General features: G+C 33.7%; 3 protein-coding genes across 8 annotated transcripts; all 3 read right to left on the bottom strand.

Annotated features, from left to right (window-relative positions):
* Positions 1-491: 491 nt before the first annotated feature.
* On the bottom strand, positions 492-1463 carry Y39E4A.1 (uncharacterized protein). The gene is made up of 2 exons (NM_067289.5): positions 1098-1463; positions 492-628 (listed from the first exon to the last, which is right to left on the bottom strand). Exons 1-2 carry the CDS (start codon positions 1401-1403, stop codon positions 533-535), a joined length of 402 nt encoding a protein of 133 aa, NP_499690.1. The 5' UTR covers positions 1404-1463; the 3' UTR covers positions 492-532.
* Positions 1464-2991: 1528 nt separating this feature from the next.
* unc-25 lies at positions 2992-10224 on the bottom strand (the record flags this gene model as incomplete). 3 transcript variants are annotated; one of them, NM_067288.6, is made up of 8 exons in its annotated part: positions 2992-3229; positions 3395-3589; positions 4365-5015; positions 6648-6876; positions 7787-7914; positions 8906-9040; positions 9094-9155; positions 10157-10224. In NM_067288.6, 8 exons carry the CDS (start codon positions 10212-10214, stop codon positions 3161-3163), a joined length of 1527 nt encoding a protein of 508 aa, NP_499689.1. The 3 variants fall into 3 exon arrangements, with proteins under 3 accessions (NP_499689.1, NP_001022831.1, NP_001022832.1); NM_001027660.4 differs by having other exon boundaries at positions 3044-3229; positions 4355-5015; positions 10157-10214; NM_001027661.6 differs by lacking the exons at positions 8906-9040; positions 9094-9155 and having other exon boundaries at positions 3161-3229; positions 10157-10186.
* A 362-nt stretch (positions 10225-10586) lies between these two features.
* On the bottom strand, positions 10587-18158 carry epg-3 (the record flags this gene model as incomplete). Of its 4 annotated transcripts, NM_067287.6 has the most annotated exons (7): positions 11806-12222; positions 12341-12475; positions 13592-13690; positions 13740-13805; positions 14801-15230; positions 16363-16800; positions 18068-18158. In NM_067287.6, 7 exons carry the CDS (start codon positions 18154-18156, stop codon positions 12103-12105), a joined length of 1377 nt encoding a protein of 458 aa, NP_499688.2. The 4 variants fall into 4 exon arrangements, with proteins under 4 accessions (NP_001360486.1, NP_001360487.1, NP_499688.2 ...); NM_001372669.3 differs by having other exon boundaries at positions 10587-12475; NM_001372670.2 differs by lacking the exon at positions 18068-18158 and having other exon boundaries at positions 12103-12222; positions 16363-16778.
* Positions 18159-19589: the final 1431 nt, after the last annotated feature.

Below are 19589 nucleotides of genomic sequence, written 5' to 3'. Positions count from 1 at the left end.
TCAGTAATATTCGAAAAATCAATATTCTAAAAATCGATCATTTTTTTGAAAATTGATATTTTCAAAAAATCGATAGTTTATAGAAAATCAATAATTAAAAAATCGATTGTTTATAAAAAAATCTCTATTTTTGAAACATTGTTAATTTGCTACGAATCAGTTTTTTAATTGATAAATCTTATAAAACCAGTATTTTTAAAAATTGATAATTTTAGAAAATCAATATTTAAAAAAAAATCGATAATCTATGAAAAATCAATATTTAAAAAATCAAAAATTCATTATGGCTCAATGTTTGAAAATCGATCATTTTTTTTCAATATTTAAAAAATAATCGATAATCTATGAAAAATCAATAATTTAAAATAAATCGATAATTGTATTCCTGAAAAATCGAACACTGAAAGAAAATCAATATTATTTTTTGTTGAAAAATCAATAGTTTTTATTGAAAATCTATATTTTGAAGAACAACACAAAATCGAACGAAAAATCCAATATCTTTATTCATTTTCCACCCAAACTGTTTTATTTAAAGCGGGAAAATACTGAAGTAAACGAGAACGAATAAAACCAGACAAATCGTCCAAATTCCGAGCATTGTCCAGTAGACGATTTTCGCGTTTTTCTGGAAATATTTGAAGATTTCTTGGGAGGAATATTTTGCACAATAGTGGGGAGAAAATCGATAAATTAAAAATGTATATATCGATAATCTATGGAAAATCAATAATTTTAATAAAATCGATAGTTTATAGAAAATCAATATTTAGAAAAAAATCGATAATCTATAGAAAATCGATATTTTGTAAAAAAAATCAATATTTTAAAAATCGATAATCTATAGAAAATCAATGTTTGAAAAATCGATAATTTATTGAAAATCACTAATAAAAAAAATCGATAATTTATAAAAAACAATATTTTGTAAAAAAAATCGATAATCTATAAAAAATCTATATTTTGCGAACAATCGAACTTTTATAAAAAATCGGTATTTAAAAAATCGATAATCTATAGAAAATCGATATTTTGTGAAAAAATCGATAATTCATAGAAAATCAATATTTTTAAAAATCGATAACGTAAAAACTCACAAGCTTGTTCTTCAACTTTTTGATCTTCGCCTTATTGACTCTCGGCTTAATGGACGAAGGATCCGACTCGGGCAACTCCTGAACCCCATCACCAACCACATCACCACTTGCCACCTTCTTATCCGATACGAGCCCACCGGCGGCTCCGTGAGCATCTGGCGGTGGCGGTGGCGGTGTTCCTCCGACTGTCGGCGCATTTGGATTCAGATTGTCGTAGGGCATCGCGGCGAGATTGTGGTACTCGTCATCGGGTTTTTTCTGATCATTCGCGACGGGAGCAGTTGGATCGAAAAATGCATCGGCCATTGTTTGCAGAAGATGAGAATTTTCTTTTATTTTATTATTTGATTTGCCACCGAACTCTCTTTGAAACAGAAATAAATTTTTTTGAGAAGGGGAGGAAGGGGCGATTATATCATTTAAAAGTTTACGGAATTTTCAAAATAAATAGTAAATTTTTTCCCACTTTTTCTGATTTTTTTTTTTTTTTTAAAGTTCAAAATTTTTAATTTTCATAAATCAAAAATTTGAAAATGATTTTTTTTACATTTATTATTATTTTTTTGGTCAAAATTTTGTTTTTTCTAAATCTGTTTAAAACCACTGTTTTCAGAAAAATCACAACTTTTTAGTGTTCGGAGATCAATCTTCAAAATTGTGATTTTTTACAATAAGTTTCCCATTTTTTGCACTTTTTTAATAGTTTTTGAAGGGTTAAACCTTGTTTTTCTGAATTCAGCATATATGAATTACCCATTTTCAACAAATTTAGACAGTTTTTTATTTTTGTCCAATTTTCAGCCATCTAATGACTGTACTTTTTTCCTTTTGGAAAAAAAAAATTAATTTTTCTGAAATCGTACAAAATCATTGGAAATTGAAAAAAGGACAATTTTTTAGTTGTTGTACACTAATTTTGAGTTCTCTAACTACGAAATTAAATATTTTAGAAGAGTTTCAAAAGTGTGAATTTTTGCCAAAAATTGTCCAATTTTGCCACTTTTTAATAGTTTTTTTGTGGGTTAAACCTAGTTTTCTAAATTCTCCATATATGAATTACCCGTTTTTAACAAATTTAGACAACTTTTTATTTTTGTCCAATTTTTCAGCCATCTGTCCTTTTTTTGGGCAAAAAAAATAATTTTCCTGAAAGTGGTCAAAGCTACTATATTCTAAAAGAAGACAATTTTTAGTGTTCCGAGATCAGTTTTGAGTCCTCTAACTATGAAATTCACAATTTTAGAAGAGTTTGGAAATTGTGAATTTTTACAATGAATTTCCCATTTTTTTCAGCCATCTTACTGTCCTTTTTTTGTTGAGCAAAAAAAATAATTTTTCTGAAAATATTCAAATCTACTATATTCTAAAAAAAGGGCAATTTTTTTTAGTGTTCGGAGATCAATTTTGAGTTTCGAAAATTTTCAGAAAAATTATTTGTTGCCCAAAAAAAGGACAGTCATAAGATGGCTGAAAAAAATGGGCAAAAATAAAAAATTGTCTGAATTTGTTGAAAACGGGTAATTTATATACGGAGAATTCAAAAAATTTAGGTTTAATCCAACAAAAATCTAGATTAAACCCATCAAAAACTATTAAAAAGTGGCAAAAATTGGCATTTATTGACAAAAATTCACACTTTTGAAACTCTTCTAAAATGGTTAATTTTGTAGTTAGAGTACTCAAAATTAGTGTACAAATACTAAAAAATTGTCCTTTTTTTCAATTTTTAGGGCTTTTATGCATTTTTTTCTGCATTTAAAAACTATTTTTTTGCCCTAAAAAAGGGCAGTCATTAGAGGCTGAAAAATTGGACAAAAATAAAAAATTGTCTTAATTTGTTGAAAATGGGTAATTCATATACAGAGAATTCAGAAAATCTATAAAAAAGTGTCGTATTCACTACAATCTTTATATAATATGAAATAATGCAATAAATAAATTAAATACTGTTTCATAAAATATACATTTCTTTTTGGGTTTCAGGTTTTCTTGAACATTTTCAAATCTAAGAAGCATATGGGGAGCTCAAAATAATATAAAGGTACAGAAGCAGCGCGAAAAAATTATTCCAAAGACTCTCCAATGTCCACAATTTCCTTGATGAGAAAGTCGAGGTCCTCGCGAGTGATTGCCTGAAAATTTTGAGAAAAAAATTATTGAAAAGTTGCCTCCACAAGATTTTCGAAATTGAAATATTTTCTTTACAGTCAAAAAATAGAAAATATAAAAAATTTCATTTTTTGCCAAATTACCAAATTATTTGTTTCAAAAAATTACATTAAACGCCTGTTCCATACCTGATTCGAAATAATCATTCGGAAGAAATTTGGTCGCTGCTTATCCGGTTGATATCCAACCATTGTGGTACCTCTTTGCATCATGCCGGCTTTAATTTTTGGGGCAATTTTCTCCAAACGAGCACGCATTTCAGCAGGCTCCAAGTTTCGAATCTTTGAAGGCACGTACCAGAAACAAATGTTCAGGAATTCGGGCTGAAAATTTGAAAAATTTGAAGTTTTTTTTTGTTTTAATTAAATTAACTTTGAAATTAATTTTTTTTTAAACCCAGTGAAACATTTTATAAATTTCATAAAAATTAAAGAAGTAATCATACTGCAGGCTTCAAAATTCCTGCCTAGTAGGTGCCTAGCAGTGCCTACCTGCCTACAAGACAGGCATAACTCGCCTCGAAGGTATGTAATTTGATTTTTTTCGATTTAAAGTGTTTTAGATATTTTTCAAGCAGTTTAAAAAATGTTTAGATGTTTCAATTTCCTTTTTTTTTTTAATATTTTTTCGATTTTTCAGAGATAATCACAAAATCGAAAAAAGTGTTTAGAAAAATTAACAAAAAAAAACGAAAAATTGACCAAAATATTATGATCCAAGGGTGGGCGGCAAACGATTTTTGCCAGAAAATCGGCAAACCGGCAAATTGTCGGAATTGAAAATTTCCGGCAAATCGGCAAACCGACTAATTGCCCATTTTCCGAATTTGCCGGAACAATGGCAATTGCCCAAATTTTCGGCAAATAGTGGCTTTGCACATTTTTTTTTTTGGAAATTTCAGAATTTCAACTTCAATCGGCAAAATTGTACGCATCCTATGAATATCTAAAGAAACGGAAAAAATTTCAAAAAGACACAGGTTTAAGTCCTCTAAACACTTCCGGCAAATTGATATCCGGCAAAAGGCTACTCGGCAAATTGCCGGAATTGAATATTTCCGGCAAATTGGCAAACCGGCAATTGCTCACCGAAACTCACATTCTCAATAATCAACTCAAATCCTTCAGTTTCCTTAATTCTCCTGGTAAAATAGTTGGCCAAATCCATCAACTTATTAATTTGCTGACGATATCCCTCCATTCCCTTGCTCTTCCACATCAACCAAAGCTTGAAAACATCATTGTGCCGTCCACATTGAATGGCTTTATCTCCAGTATCAAAGCTCACATCGTACGGTTTATCTTGTTGGAATAGATAATCAGCCGACATTTGATTACACTGGAACAGTAGTCCATCCTGACGGAACAAGCATGCCGAGCACTGGAGAAGTGCTCCCATGAGCTTATGTGGATTCCATGTCACTGAATTAGCTCTCTCAATTCCTGCCAGCTTGTACCGATGCTCGGGAGACAGGAGCATTCCACCACCCCAAGCGGCATCCACGTGGAACCAGAGCTTATGACGTTCACAGATGTTTGCGACTCGCTCCAATGGATCAAATGCTCCGTAGACAGTTGAGCCGGCTGTGCAGCAGGCAAAGAACGGGGTCAGACCCTCTTTTTTACATTCGATAATCTTAGCTTCTAGAGCTTCTGGAATCATTTTTCCATTTTTATCGGTTGGAATGTTGAAGCAATAGTCTGCGCCAATGCCAAGAACAGCGGAGGCAGATTTGATGGAGTAGTGACTCTGCAAATTTAAGGTTTTAGAGGAAAAAAGTGGCAGAGAAAAAATTTCAAAAATTGCCGAATTTCCCGTTTGCCGAGCTCGACAAACTTGGAAATTTGCCGCACGGCCCACAAAATTGGATTTTAAAAATTTGACCGAACAAAATTATTCAAAAATGGTGGGCGGCAAACAATTTTTCCGACGAATCGGCAAATCGGCAGGGTTTGCACTTAAATTTTTTTTTAATTTTCGGCAAATTTGTAACCCACAATTTGCTAAAAATAAAAGTTTCCGGCAAATTGGCAATCCGACAGTTTGCCGAAATTGAAAGTTTCAGGCAAATTGGTAATCCGGCAATTCGTCAATTTAATAAAAATAAAAATTTCCGTCAAACTAGCAAACCGACAATTTGCCGGAATCGACAGTTTCCGGCAAACCGGCAAACCGGCAATTCGTCGATTTGCCAAAAGTAACAGTTTCCAGCAAACTTGCAAACCGGCAATGTGCCAGAATTGACAGTTTCCGGGAAATCGGCGAACCGGCAATTCGTCGATTTGCCAAAAATAAAAATTTCCAGCAAACTAGCAAACCGACAATTTGCTGGAATCGACAGTTTCCGGCAAACCGGCAATTCGTCGATTTGCCAAAAATAAAAATTTCCAGCAAACTTGCAAACCGGCAATGTGCCAGAATTGACAGTTTCCGGCAAATCGGCAAACCGGCGATTCGTCGATTTGCCAAAAATAAAAATTTCCAGCAAACTTGCAAACCGGCAATTTGCCGGAATGGAAGGTTTCCGGCAAATTGGCAATCCGGTAAATTGCCAGAGTTGGAAGTTTCCGGCAAATTGGAAAACCGGCTTTTGCCGGAAAAAAAATCAGAAAACGTCTGTAGATTTACGCGGCTCGTGTACTCCTCGTGGAGAAACATTTTTTCTAAAATTCGGCAAATGGGCAAATCGGTAAATTGACGGAATCGAACATTTCCGGCAAGTTGAAAAATTGCCGAAAATGGAAATTTCAGGCAAATCGGCAAATTGAAAATTTTCGGCAAATCGGCAAACAGATAAATTGCCGGAATTGGAAGTTTCCGGCAAATCGGCAAACCGGCATTTTGCCGAATTTGTCGACAAAAAAATTTGCCGTAATTGAAATTTTCGGCAAACCGGCTGTTTGCCGAAATAGAACATTTCCTGCAAATCGGCAAATTGGCAGAATTTAAATTTCCGACAAATCGTCAAAACCGGCAATTAGCCGGAATTGAAATTTTCCGGCAAATTGGCAATCCGGTAAATTGCCGGAATTGGAAGTTTCCGGCAAATTGTCAAATTTTGCAGAATTTTTCGACAAAAAAAAATTGCCGAACGAAAATTGCCGCTTGTGCTAAGGATTCAGTAATAGCCTGGGAATATCCGAAACTTTTTCTATTTTCGGAGCACGGCAAATTTGCCAAATTTGCCGAGCTCGGCCAATATTGGAAAACAAGTTTTGCCAAATTTTGCCGAATAACTTTACAAGGACTATCAATTTTTGCGTATAAACTTGAGAAAACCCGCAAAAAAAATTCAAAAAATTGAGGAATATTTCAATGTTGAATAAATGTTTCATAAGTAACAGCCAAAAATTAATTCTTTAAATTTTAAAAAAATCTTACATCCTCGCTAGTAAAGCAGCACAATGTCGGAATATCCTTCATTCCGAGATGCTTGCTACGTGGCCAAAGTTGATGACGTGCCGCATTCATTGCATACAAATTGGCGATTGCTCCACCTGGTGCAAAGATTCCATCAGCTTTTTCCGGATCCCATCCAACTGCTTCCCACATTCTGGCCATTACCGACTTTTCCATAAGGATGAAGACAGGCGCGATTTCATAGGTGAACCTGAAAGATTCTAGCTTCCAGACTTTTTTAAAAATGTTCAAATTTTCTAAAGGCTTTATTAAAATATTATACATTTGAAAACTATATTATTAACTATTATCATAGGAAAGAGCGCCTGCCTGCCTACTGCCTTTGTTAAATTTTTTGTCGCTTTCTTGACGTATACTTTGAAGATCGGCAAGTACTGTTAAATTTCTTAAACTGAGCCTATAATTTCGGCTTGTTAGAGCTCAGCCAAGTACGAGCATCACTTTGAGTATAATTTGACTGTTATGTGAAAGCCTAATGAGGTCAGTTCTTCACTATACAATCACATTACAATACACAATTAAACAATTTTTCTTTTTTTTTAAATGCATTGTACCACTCTGAATAGGTTTTAGCCTACTAGCAAATTTTAGTTTAAAAAAACCTCTCTATTAATAATCTATGTATAAAGATGTAAAAAATTACATAAGCTTGCATTTCAGAAAACCTTCCATATTCATTGCTGGATTAGAAAGTTTTGCGGGACTTTTCTCAAAACTTCATCGCAACAAAATTGAGCAATTTACACGTAAAAATGCTCATCTGTGTGCCTCAGGAGCAATTCCTGAGTTTTTGGTAATTTTCTCGGAGTTTTTAAATTTGAAAAAACTCTGAAGCCAATTTTGAAAGTCCCTTCACGATCTAAGCCTAAGCCTAAGTCTACGCCTAAGCCTAAGCCTGAGCCTAAGCTTAAGCCTAAGCCTAAGCCTAGTCCTGAGGCTTCGCATAAGCCTGAGCCTGCGCCTGAGCCCAAGCCTAAGCCTAGGCCTAAACCTAAGCCTAAGCTTAGTCCTAAGGCTTAGCATAAGCCTAAGCCTGAGCCCAAGCCTAAGTCTAGGCCTAAACCTAAGCCTAAGCTTAATCCTTCCCCTCAAATACCCACATATTAGTATTTGCAGTTGCGGTAAGCCATTCCCCAGCCATCGAAACCAAGTCGAGTCCACACGAGATTTGGTTGAAAAAGCGTGGATGTCCAGTACGTACACCCAATCGAAGCACATCTTCACAGCTCTGTAATGTCCTTTTTTTGGGGAAATTGTATGTGTGTGCAAATGAAAAGAGCACTGGAGCCCCCCATTTTCAAGTGTTTTCGAGATGTCTGGTAGAAAAGAGGAAAAGAGCATGTTAATGGTTTATATTGTGCCCCGAGGGCGAAATGAGAAAAATGAGTGCGGAAATAGGATTTGGAAATGAAAAAAAAATGTTTTTTGGTGGGACAAGGATATGAAAAAACGATGGAATTATTATTACTTTGAAAATGAAATTTTTTTGAGAATATTTGAATTTTCTGAACGACTAGCAATTGACAGATTCGTTAGAGCTGAAGAATTTTTGATTTTTCAAAATTGTTCGTATTAAGCTCAAGATTGAGCATGGATTAAGCTTGGACTTAGGCTTAGGATTAGGCTGCGTCATATGATTAAGCCTAGGCTGAGGCTCAGGCTTAGTCTTAGGTTTAGGCTTAGGTTTAGTCTTAGGCTTAGGCTCAGGCTTAGGCTTATGCTTAGGCTTAGGCTTAGGCTTATGCTTAGGCTCAGGCTTAGGCTTATCTAAGATTTTCCCAAAATTTTATAGTCGAATTTGCTAAAAACTACAAAATAGGCCAAATTCTTTAAAAATTAAGTTTTTTTTCCTTCTGGCAACCCTTCGCTAGTACTCTCGCCAAAATAAAAGCTGACCAATCAGCAATTTACCCCACCCACTTTCAAACCAATCAGCGTCTTCCAGCTCTTCCCACTTCAACTGATTGGTAGAATATTGGGCGGAGCGAATCATTGATTGATCGCATTTCGGAAAATCAATTTTTTTTCCGCTCTTAAACTAAATCCGAATATTTCAAACTCCTAGTTCAAACTAATTAATATTTCCTGAGCCGCTCGAGTCTATACCTAGGCCTAAACCTAAGCCAAAGCCTAAGCACAAGCACAAGCCCAAGCCTAAGCTTATGCCTAAGCCCCTAATCCTGAGCTTAATAGGAAAGAACAAAATTATTTTTCGTTACCTTCACAAGCTTCAACAAGCTCTCCGGTTTCTCTGGAATAGACAAATCCATCAACATTTGCATTTTATCTGGATGATGGAATTCCAGAATCTTCTGATCACGATCATTCTGATCTTTGATGTACTTCAGAAGAACCTGGAAACGCAGGGAAACTTGAAAAATTTTTAAAAAAATGATTCGAAATTTACCTGAACAATTCGATTAAGAAATTCCTCGGTTCCTTCCCAGTTGCCGGTTTGGGGAAGGATTTCTGGAAAGTTTTCAGTTTTTAGGGATTATTATATTTTTAAGAATTTATGCTATTTGGCCGGGAATCTATTAAAAGTGAAAATTAAAAGTTTCCAGCAAATCGGCAAATTGCCAGAATTGAAAATTTCCGACAAAGCGGCAAATTACCGGAACTGCAATTTCCGGCAAATCGGCAAATCGGCAAACCGGTAGATTGCCGAAAATAAACACTTCCGGCGAATCAGCAAATTGGCAAAATTGACAATTTCCGGCAAACCGGCAAATTGCCGAAAATGGAAATTTCAGGCAAATTGGCAAAACGGCAACTTGCCAGAATTGAAAAATTCCAGCAAATCGGCAAATTGCCGGAATTGAAAAATTTGGCAAACCGGCAAATTGCCGGAATTGAAACTTTCCGGCTAGTTGGCAAATCGGCAAATTGCCGAAGATGGAAATTTCCGGCAAATCGGCAAATTACCGAATTTGCCGGAAAATGAATTTGCCGAACGGGGATTTGAACAGCAAATTCATATATTTTTGCCTGAATCTGACTTTAATTTTTTTAAAAACTAATCAAAAATTAGCGAAAATGGGCAAAACTGCACACAAACTTCTCCACGAGGAGTACACGAACTGCGTAAATCGACAAGAGAAGATTTTTTATATTAAAAAAAATCCTAATAAAAATATGTGTAAATTAGTATTGAGAAATTTCAAAAGACCTTCATTTTCTACATCGAATCTGTGAAATTTGGCACTTTTATTTTATTACTCAATCGCGAAATTTTGCGGTCTCGACACGACATTTTTTGTGGAATGCAAACAAATGTATGTGCCTTAAAAAGAGTACTGTAGTTCGGAATATTTATCGATTTTTCATAGTTTTTGTCAAGAATCAATGCAATCGAAAAACTATTTTTAAAAAATCGATAAAAATTCCAAACTACAGTACTCCTTAAAGGCGCACACCTTTCATCGAAAAAAATTGTCGTGGCGAGACCCATTCAACCTACAGTAACCCACCTTTCGCAATAAGATTCTCGAGCACAGCATCACTTTCGTCAGCAGCAGCAGAGGACATTTTTGGCGGTGAACTGAGCTTTTCCCTATTCCGGAGGGGGTCCTACTGACCCCGCCCCCAAGGATTACTGTGGCTCAGTTGTGTAGTTGCTCCAAAAGAGGGGCGTGACTATAATCCCAATGAGCAATTCGTCATCAAAATGAGCCCTTAAACCCTTGCTCAAAGAGGGGAGCCAGGGGGAGCCCGGGGTAAACTTTTTGCGACAATAATAATAATAATAATGCTCACTTGAGCCCCCCTCCCGTTTCGTGACGAGTCTTCAAAGGTCCTCTCAGAAATGATGGCATCAGAACAAAATGACAAAAGATTAGATGAGCAGCCCTTCAAACAATTCGAAAATTCTTGAAAAAAAAGAGCAAAAAAAAAGAAAGAAAAAAAATAATTTACCGGCCATGAAATAGAAAACAATAATAATAATCATTTTAAAAAAAAGTCAAAAAAATGTTTTAAAAATGGGGGAAAAATCACATGAAAACGGAACATTTTTGGGGAAAACTGGGGATTTTTGGGATTTCTTGGGGGGAAGTGAATTGCACAACAGAAATTTGGAATTTTAAAAAAAATTGAAAAACCAAAAAAAAGGAACATCCTCATAGAGGAGGACTGAGAGAAGCTCGGGATTATTTTTTAAAAAAAGAATTTCGAGAATTGACACAGGTTTTCAAAATATTATCGAGTCGCAGAAAAATGCTTTCAGCTTGTGCAAGCGCGCTCCACCACCGCCCCAAAAAATTGGGTCTCGTTGGAGGCAAAACTGGAGTTTTACCAGTTTTACCGCCAAATACCTAACGAGACCCAACTTTTTGAGGGCGGTGGATCATCGTTGTCATTTCGCCGTGGAGCGCGCTTGCATGTCGATTTTCTGAAATTTCAAAAATCTTTTCGAAAAGGAGCATTTTTCGGCGTCGAATCGAGGTTTTTCCGATTTTTTTCTCGCAAAGTCAAACTTGAAAAATCTAAAAATTATTCCGATATTTCGTTAAAAATTTCGAATTTCCGGAGAAATAGTTATAAATTTCGGCTTTTCTTATTTTCTGAAAAAAAAAATATTTTTTTAAAAAGATTTTTTCTCCGGAAAATCGAAATTTTCAGCTTTTTTTTGAGTATTTTCCGATATTTTGTAAAAAATTCCGATTTTTCAGGAAAAAAATTACATTTTTACGACTTTTTTTACGAAAAAACCGAAATTTGGGTTTTTTTTTCGATTTTTTCGTATTTTTCTCAGAAAATCGAAAATTTCTTTCAATTTTAGATATCTCGGAAAAAATCGATATTTCCAAAAAAAAAACTTTAAATTTCGGTCTTTAAAAGAAACTAATTTTTTAACGATTTTTTTTCCGGAAAATTCAAAATTTTAGTATTTCTGGGAAACATCGAAAAATTCTCCGATTTTTCGATATCTCAAAAAAAATTTCGGCTTTTCGGGAAACAACTTTCGATTTTTTTTTTGGAAAATCGAAAAATTCTCAAAAAAAAAATCGATATTTCCAAAAAAACTAGCTTTAAATTTCGGCTTTTGACCAAAAAATCGCTTTTTTGATTTTTTTTTTCTCAAAACTCGAAATTCTCTGAAAAATCATGTCAAATCTCAAAATTCCGGGGAAAAAGTGGGATAGAAAAGGTAGGAAAAGAAGAAGAAGAAGAAGAATAAGAAGACGTGCGCTCCGCCACCGGTCGTCGAGTGAAAAATGCCTTGTTGTTGTTATCAGTGGGGGGGTTATTGGAAGATTTTTTTTAGATTTTAAAGGGAAGAAATTATTGGTTTTTAGTGCTTAATAAGTGCAAATTTGAGATCAAAAAGTGGGTGTTTTTTGCATGCAAAAATTCGAATTTTAGTTTAGAAATTTAAATTTTTGGAAAAAAAAATTATACAATTATTTCTTATTTCTCATTTCTTAACAACAACTCCTTCAAATCCATCTGATAACAGCAGCGGGCATGATGATGGCGGAGTTACGGCTTCTTCTTCTTCCTCTTCAAAACTTTGATTTTCCTCATCTATCAAATCCTGAACAATTGAAAAGTTGAAATAAAACAATTTTTCCATATTTTTTTAAAAGGAAAAAAATTAGAAAATTAATGACAAATGGGCAGTGTGTCAGGGCAGTTGTACCTAATTACTCGACCTTGTTTTGTCGCCGTTTTCGTTCCCATAACCGCTTGTGATAGTCTTTTGCCAGTGAATTGACAATTGAGAGGAAGAAGAAGAGAATCATGAAGGTTACCATAAGTGAGAGACCCCAAGCCAGGTAGGATGTGCTCTGAGAAATTTGAATTTATTTTATAAAAAATGTGATCTTAAAGTTTTTTTTGTTAATAATTTTTTGAAAATATAATTTTTTTTTGTTTAAAATTATTTTTAAAATTCTTTTTTTTTTTAAATAAATTGTTTAATTTAATTTTTTCGTTGAAATGTTTCTGTTAAAAAATTTTTAAAGCTTTTTGTGAAATTTTGATTTTTTTTTGTTAAAATATAGTTTTTTTAAATAAATTAAAATTTTTGTTGTTGAAAAATTTGATTTTTAAACAATTTAATTTTTTTTGCTAAAATTCATTTTTTTCGTTGAAATGCTGTTTAAAAAAGTTTCAGAGCATGTTTTATTAGTTTCAAATGTTTTTTGTGAAAAATTTTTTAAAAAATTTTATTCTGTTAAAATTAACTTTTTCGTAAAAACTTGATTTTTTTTTATTAGAGAGAAAAAATGTTTCAATTTGAATTTTTCGTTAAAATTAAAATTTTTTTTGAAATTTAATTTTTTTTTGTTAAAATTTTTATTGTTAATTTTTGTTAAATTTAAAAAAAAAAGTAAAATTTTATTTTTTCGTTAAAAAATTTTTTGAAGCATTTTTTGTTAGAATTTAAATGTTTTTTTTTTTGTAGAAATTTAAATTTATTAGTTAAACAGTTTTTAAGGGATTTTTTGTCAGAATTAAGCCTTTTTTTTCCTCAAAATTATATTTTTTTAGAACTTAAATTTTTTTCTCAAAATTTTATTTTTTTAGAACTTAAATTTTTTTGGTAGAATTTGATTTTTTTTGTGAAAATTTTAATTTTTATGTAAAAAACCAAAAAATTGTAACTTTTTTTCGTTTAAATTTGATTTTTCAGTTAAAATTCAAATTTTTCATTAAAACTTTTTTTTTTCAAAATTAATTTTTTGCTACAATTGTATTTTTAATTTTGATTTTTTGTTGATATATAACTTTTTTGTTAAAATTCAATTTTATTTTTCAGTTTTTTGTTCAAATTTTGAGAAAATTGTTAAAATATAAATATCTTATTAAAATTTATTTTTTTTGTCAAAAATTTTATTTTTATATTTAGCAATACTTGTCTCATTTTTTTTTCAAATTTCCTTCAAATCTCCTCAATTTACCTGCTCCGAGTGCTCGCCTGGCGTCTTATGAAGCGCTTTTCTCTGTTTCTCCAGTAAATCACTGATTGGTTGACGAATATATGGCCCGACAGCCGGAATCTGCACACAAATTTACATATAAATTGAGGTATAATGAATAAAAACTCACTTTCTCGAGTATTTTCACAAAGTTTTCGGCATGATGGTCGCTGAATGCGAGAATGACAAATCCCATCTGTAAAGTAATAAGATTAATTGGTAATTTCCGGTTTTTTTTCAAATGTAATGTCGAAATATAGTAGTTCTATATGGAAAATTAACTGTGAAGCAGGGGGTTTTCCGGCAAATCGGCAAATTGTCGAAATTAAAAAATTTCGGAAAATTGGCAAATTGCCAAAATTGAAAATTTCCGGCAAATCGGCAAATTGCCAAAATTGAAAATTTCCGGCAAATCGGCAAATTGCCAAAATTGAAAATTTCCGGCAAATCGGCAAATTGCCAAAATTGAAAATTTCCTGCAAACTGGCAATTTGCCGGAATTGAAAATTTCCGTCAAACTGGCAAATTGCCGGAATTGAAAATTTCCGGCAAACTGGCAAATTGCCGGAATTGAAAATTCCCGGAAAATTTCCAAAATTGAAAATTTCCTGCAAACTGACAATTTGCCGGAATTAAAAATTTTCGGCAAACCGGTATATTGCCGGAATCGAAAATTTCCGGCAAATTTCCAAAATTAAAAATTTCCTGCAAACTGGCAATTTGTCGAAATTGAAAATTTCCGGCAAATCGGCAAATTGCCAAAATTGAAAATTTCCTGCAAACTGGCAATTTGCCGGAATTGAAAATTTCCGGCAAACTAGCAAATTGCCGGAATTGAAATTTCCGGCAAATTTCCAAAATTGAAAAAATTTCCGGCAAACTAGCAAATTGCCGGAATTGAAATTTCCGGCAAATTTCCAAAATTGAAAAAATTTCCGGCAAATCTGCAATCTGCCGATTTGCCGAATTTGTCGACAAAACCCTCAAAAAATTTTTTTTTGAGAAAGTCGAGAAAAAAAATCGGAAAAGTTATGAATTTATCAATGATAATCTAGATTTGAGAATAATCTAGATTTGTATGTAAAAATTTTTTTTGTAAAATTAAATTTTTTGGCGAAAAATTCAATTTTTTTGGGAAAAAAAAGTGGCGGAAATTCCAAATTTTCTGGAAAAAAGGTTATAATATATTACCTGAACATGCATTTTAACCAGCGCTTTTCCAATCAAAGTTGCTCCAAAAAAGCTCCAAAACGGCACCAAAAAGTGTCCACAAGTGATTCCAGCCAAATCGAAAAGCGGATTCGGAATCGAGGCGAACAGCAAAATTCCCGGGAATCCTAATCTATGAATATTGTGCTCCACCCAGCTTTTCGCCCGTTCAACAATGCTCAACTTCTGATCTGCATCGCTTTCCTTGTCAGCATTCATCAACTCCAAAAACTCTCGATATTCTTCATCGTCAGGCTCCTGGCCAGAGATTCGGGCGGCTCGAGCCATAAAATACGGTGGGAGCTCGCCGAGAGCAGTTCCGGCTCCCCAGAGCAGTGATTCGACGCGAACTTTCGCCACGATTTGCCAGAATGTTACGGCGATTGAGCTTTTTGTTGAGGGGCATTGGATGCTGAAAACAAAAAGAAGATTTTGAGGTTTTTTTGAAATTTAAATTAATTCAAAAATTCTAATTTTGAAAAAAATCGTGGCGAGACCCAAAAATAGCGTGCGCCTTTAAACTAACAAGGTTTCGTGAAATAACGGTAAATAATAAATTTCCAAAGTATTTATCACGGGGGGTTCTCGCCTTCCTCATTGCATTTTTTCGCGCTCCATTGACAATCGCACAACGCGTGGGAAAGTCGTGCATCGAGCCGCGACGCGACACGCAACGCGCCGTAAATCTACCCCAGATATGGCCGAGCCAAAATGGCCTAGTTCAGCAAAAAACTCTTCCATTTCGATTTATGAGGGAAGCCAGAAATCCGTGATGTGAAAATTAATATCGTAAATTCGCAAAAAAATTTGAGATCTCCGTTTAAAGGCACACGTAGTTTTTTCCTGAGTAGGTCTCGCCGCGAATTCAACAAATTTGCTCATTTTATTTATGTGTGTAAAATCTCGAACTAAATTAAGTTCGTCGAGATTTTAAAGGGCACAGATAAATTCAATATTTATCCCAGAAAATCTCTCTTTGTGTCGATTTACGCGCGCCTCGTGTACTCCTCGTGGAGAAGTTGGCAGTTTTCGCCGAAAATTCTTGGTTTTTGATCATTTTTGCCATTTTTTTCAAGTTTTCTACATTTAAAAATGGCCAGTTTATCGATTTTTGAACTATAAAAACCCAAAAATTGTTCAAAACCAAGATTTTTAGAAAAAAACTGGCCAAACTGTGTGTACTCCTCGTGGACAATTGCAAATAGATTTTTTGAATATTTTTGTCAGTTTTTGCCCAAAATTCTTGGATTTTGTTCTTTTTTTGGGCAATTTTTTGTGTTTCCCAATGATTTGCCGTAAATTTTCAGCAAATTTCGTCTCGTATCGTCTGAATGAGCCGCTTCAACAATTTTAAACTGAATTTTAACACTAAAAACGCGTATGTAGATTTACGACGCTCGTGTACTTCTCGTGGAGAAGATTTTAGCAGTTTTACATTCAAAAATAACAAATTTTCGACTAAATTCTTAGTTTTTGATTTTTTTTTTGCTATTTTTTCAGTTTTTAACAGTTTTTAAGCAAAATTCTCAGCAAATTCCGCACACCTCTCCGGATACGGTGGCTGCGGGAAATCCAGGCTCTGACACTCGTAGGCCGCCATTGTCACCGCGGCGATGTGCGGTCCCAAGTAGATCAAAAATGTGTGCAATCCTGAGCCGAGTCCAATCGACGAGAGAACGCCGAGCAACACCCACCACGACCACCACAGAATGTGCTTTTCGATGGTCTGAACGTGTTCTTGGTGTGCTCCTGGAGCATGATAGCCGTATACGGCGAGCCCGATTGAGATGGCTGTGAGCAAGAGCACCGTTTTATGAGCCAATATTTTGAAGAATAGTTCAACGGCGAGATGTGCAATTTCCATGAGAGCATATGGTATGACGATGTGGGGTCGGCGCCAGAAAACGATCGTTTCACGTTCCATTCGATTTAATGTATTTTGAGATGGTGATGGTTTCATTCCTCGGCCAGCTGGCTTTAATCTGCAATTTTTTTTTTGATTTTCTGAGAAAAAATCGATAAATGTCTGAAAAATTGGAAAAAAAAAATTAATTTTCTTAATTTTCATTAAGAATATTTCTTTAAATAATTTTTTTTTGATTTCTGAGAAAAAAATCGATAATTGAACTTTTAGTTATAAGTTTTATACGGAAAAATGCCTGAAAAATTGAAAAAAAAATTGACTGAATTTTCATCAAGAATATTTTTTAAAGAATTTTTTTCAGACATTTTTCCTAAAAAATTTATACTTTTTTTGCGGAAAAATGCCTGAGAAATTGAAAAAAAAATTGTTTTTCCACATAAATTTGAAAAAAAAATCATAAAAATTTTTTAATTAAAAAAAATGTTATTCTCGGTGATTACGGTCCATTTTTAAAAATTTAAACGAGAAAAAATCCTAAAACTACCGTATTATGGGAACACAACATTCTGTGAATGCGTATTGCACCGCATATTTGACGCGCAAAATATGAAATATCTCGTAGCGAAAAAAAAACTACAGTAATCCTTTAAATGACTACTGTAGCGCTTGTGTCGATTTACGGGCTCGATTCTCAGCGATTTATTCAATTTTCTGAAAATCCGTTTAATATTTTGTCGATTTATCGATTATTTATTGATTATTTCCGTAAATCGATACAAGAGCTACAGTAGTTATATAAAGGGTTACTGTAGTTTTCGCTCCGAGATATTTTGCGCGTCAAATATGTTGCGCAATACGCATTTTCAGACTTTAGTATTACTGTAACACGGTAGTTTTATGGATTTTTTCTTTTTAAATTATACAAAATGGACCATATATCAACGAAAATAAATTTGAAAAAATTATAAAATGTTTTATGATTTTTTTAATTACAAAAAAAATTAAAAATGGGTTAATTTCTCAATTTTTGAGCATATTTAATTGAAACACGGTTTTTTTTCCAATTTTTCTGGCATTTTTCCGCAAAAATTATAATCAATCGGGTTTTTGGGGTTTTCATTACAGAAAAAGTAAAAAAAAAAACTTTTTGTGACATTTTTTCAATTTTTTCGGGGAAAATGTCTGAAAAATTGGCGTAAAAAAGGTTTTTTTTTTCGGAAAATGCCAATTTCCGATTTTTCGCAGTTTTTTTTCAGAGAAAATCGAAAAACCGTCAAAAAAAAAGTAGAAAATGTACTTTTTTTGAAAATCGAAAATTTTTCACTTTTTTCTTTATCAATTTTTTCTGTCCAATTTTCGCCAAAAATTGTCGCGTCGAGACCAACCTTTCCTCACTGTTCGCGGGCTTCGGTGGCTCCTTGAACTCCACTGTTCTCTCCGACTTTTCCGTTGATTTTTTCTGTTTTTTTGCCATTTCTGAAAAAAAAACTGGGGTTTTTTCCATAAAAAAACGAGAAAAATCGTAGTATATCGATTGCAACTTTGATCGCGCAGAGAAGTTAAAATAATAATGTTTATCTTGAGAAAAAAAAGGAGAATTGTGTGCTCCCTGAGCTAACAAAACTAGGTAAGAAAGGCAAACTTTAGGTTGGCAGGGACGAGAGTGAGGAGAGACGAGACGCAGCCATACAGGTGATGAATGGGCGGTACGGAAGCGGCGTTGTACTATACTGAACGAGATTATATGTATAATATAATTTCCTTCCGACAATGAATATCATTTGGTTAACAATGGAAATTCGGAAGAATCAACAAGGGGTCTCGACACGACACATTTCTGACTAATGCGAAAAGGCATGCGCCTTTAATGTTTCAGATTCCCGCCAAAGTCTAAGCTTAAGCCTAAGAATAAGCCGAAGCTTAAGCCTAAGCCTAGGACTAAGACTAAACCGAAGCTTAGGCCTAATGCGGCACGGTTTTTTTCTCCCTTTTTTTCTAAAAATCTTTCGTGTCGAGACCAAGGGTGTCATTTTTCGATATTTTTAGGTGAAAATCGAAAAATCTACAAATCGAAAAATTGAAAATCGAAAAACGAAAATTTTCGATTTTTCGATTCTCTGGAAAATCAAAAAATCGAAAAAAAAAATGTTCAAAAAATTAACAATAAAATATGATTTTTTTAAATCTAATTTTGTTTATATTGATAAGAAAAAACATCAAAATTTCTTCTAAATAGAAGAATAATGGCGAAAATATTCAGCTAATTTTTGAAAAATTTTTCGATTTTTCGATTGTTCAAAAATCGAAAAATCGAAAATTTTTGGTTTTTGATTTTCTAAAAAAATCGAAAAACCGACACCCTTGGTCGAGACCGTTTTTACCGCAATATTCCAAAAATTGAATTTCTATAAACTGTAAAAAACATTTTAAAAATTGGAAATTTTTAATGAATTCAACATATGATTCGGTGCACTGCAACTTTTTCCTCACGAGGGACGAGGAAAAGTGGTTTCTAGGCCATGGCCGAGGGGCCGACAAGTTTCAGCGGCCATTTATCTTGCTTTGTTTTCCGCCTGTTTTCTTTTGTTTTTCACAGCTTTTTCCCGTTTTTTCTTATTAAAACTGATAAATAAATACTTTTTGCAGACGCTAAAACAATTTCCAAGTAAAAAAATCATGTATTCAGTGGGCAAGCAGCGGTGAAAGTGGGCATTGTAATATGATTATTGGCCACTTTCACCGCTGCTTGCCCACTGAATACATAATTTTTTACTTGGAAATTGTTTTAGCATCTGCAAAAAGTATTTATTTATCAGTTTTAATAAGAAAAAACGAAAAAAATCGATGAAAAACAAAAGAAAACAGGCGGAAAACAAAGCAAGATAAATGGCCGCTGAAACTTGTCGG

The sequence above is a fragment of the Caenorhabditis elegans genome, chromosome III (assembly GCF_000002985.6).
Source record: "Caenorhabditis elegans chromosome III".
In the NCBI taxonomy this organism is placed as follows: Eukaryota; Metazoa; Nematoda; class Chromadorea; order Rhabditida; family Rhabditidae; genus Caenorhabditis; species Caenorhabditis elegans.
The sequence above is the reverse complement of the archived record's forward strand: the minus strand, read 5'-3'. Positions and strand labels throughout refer to the sequence as shown.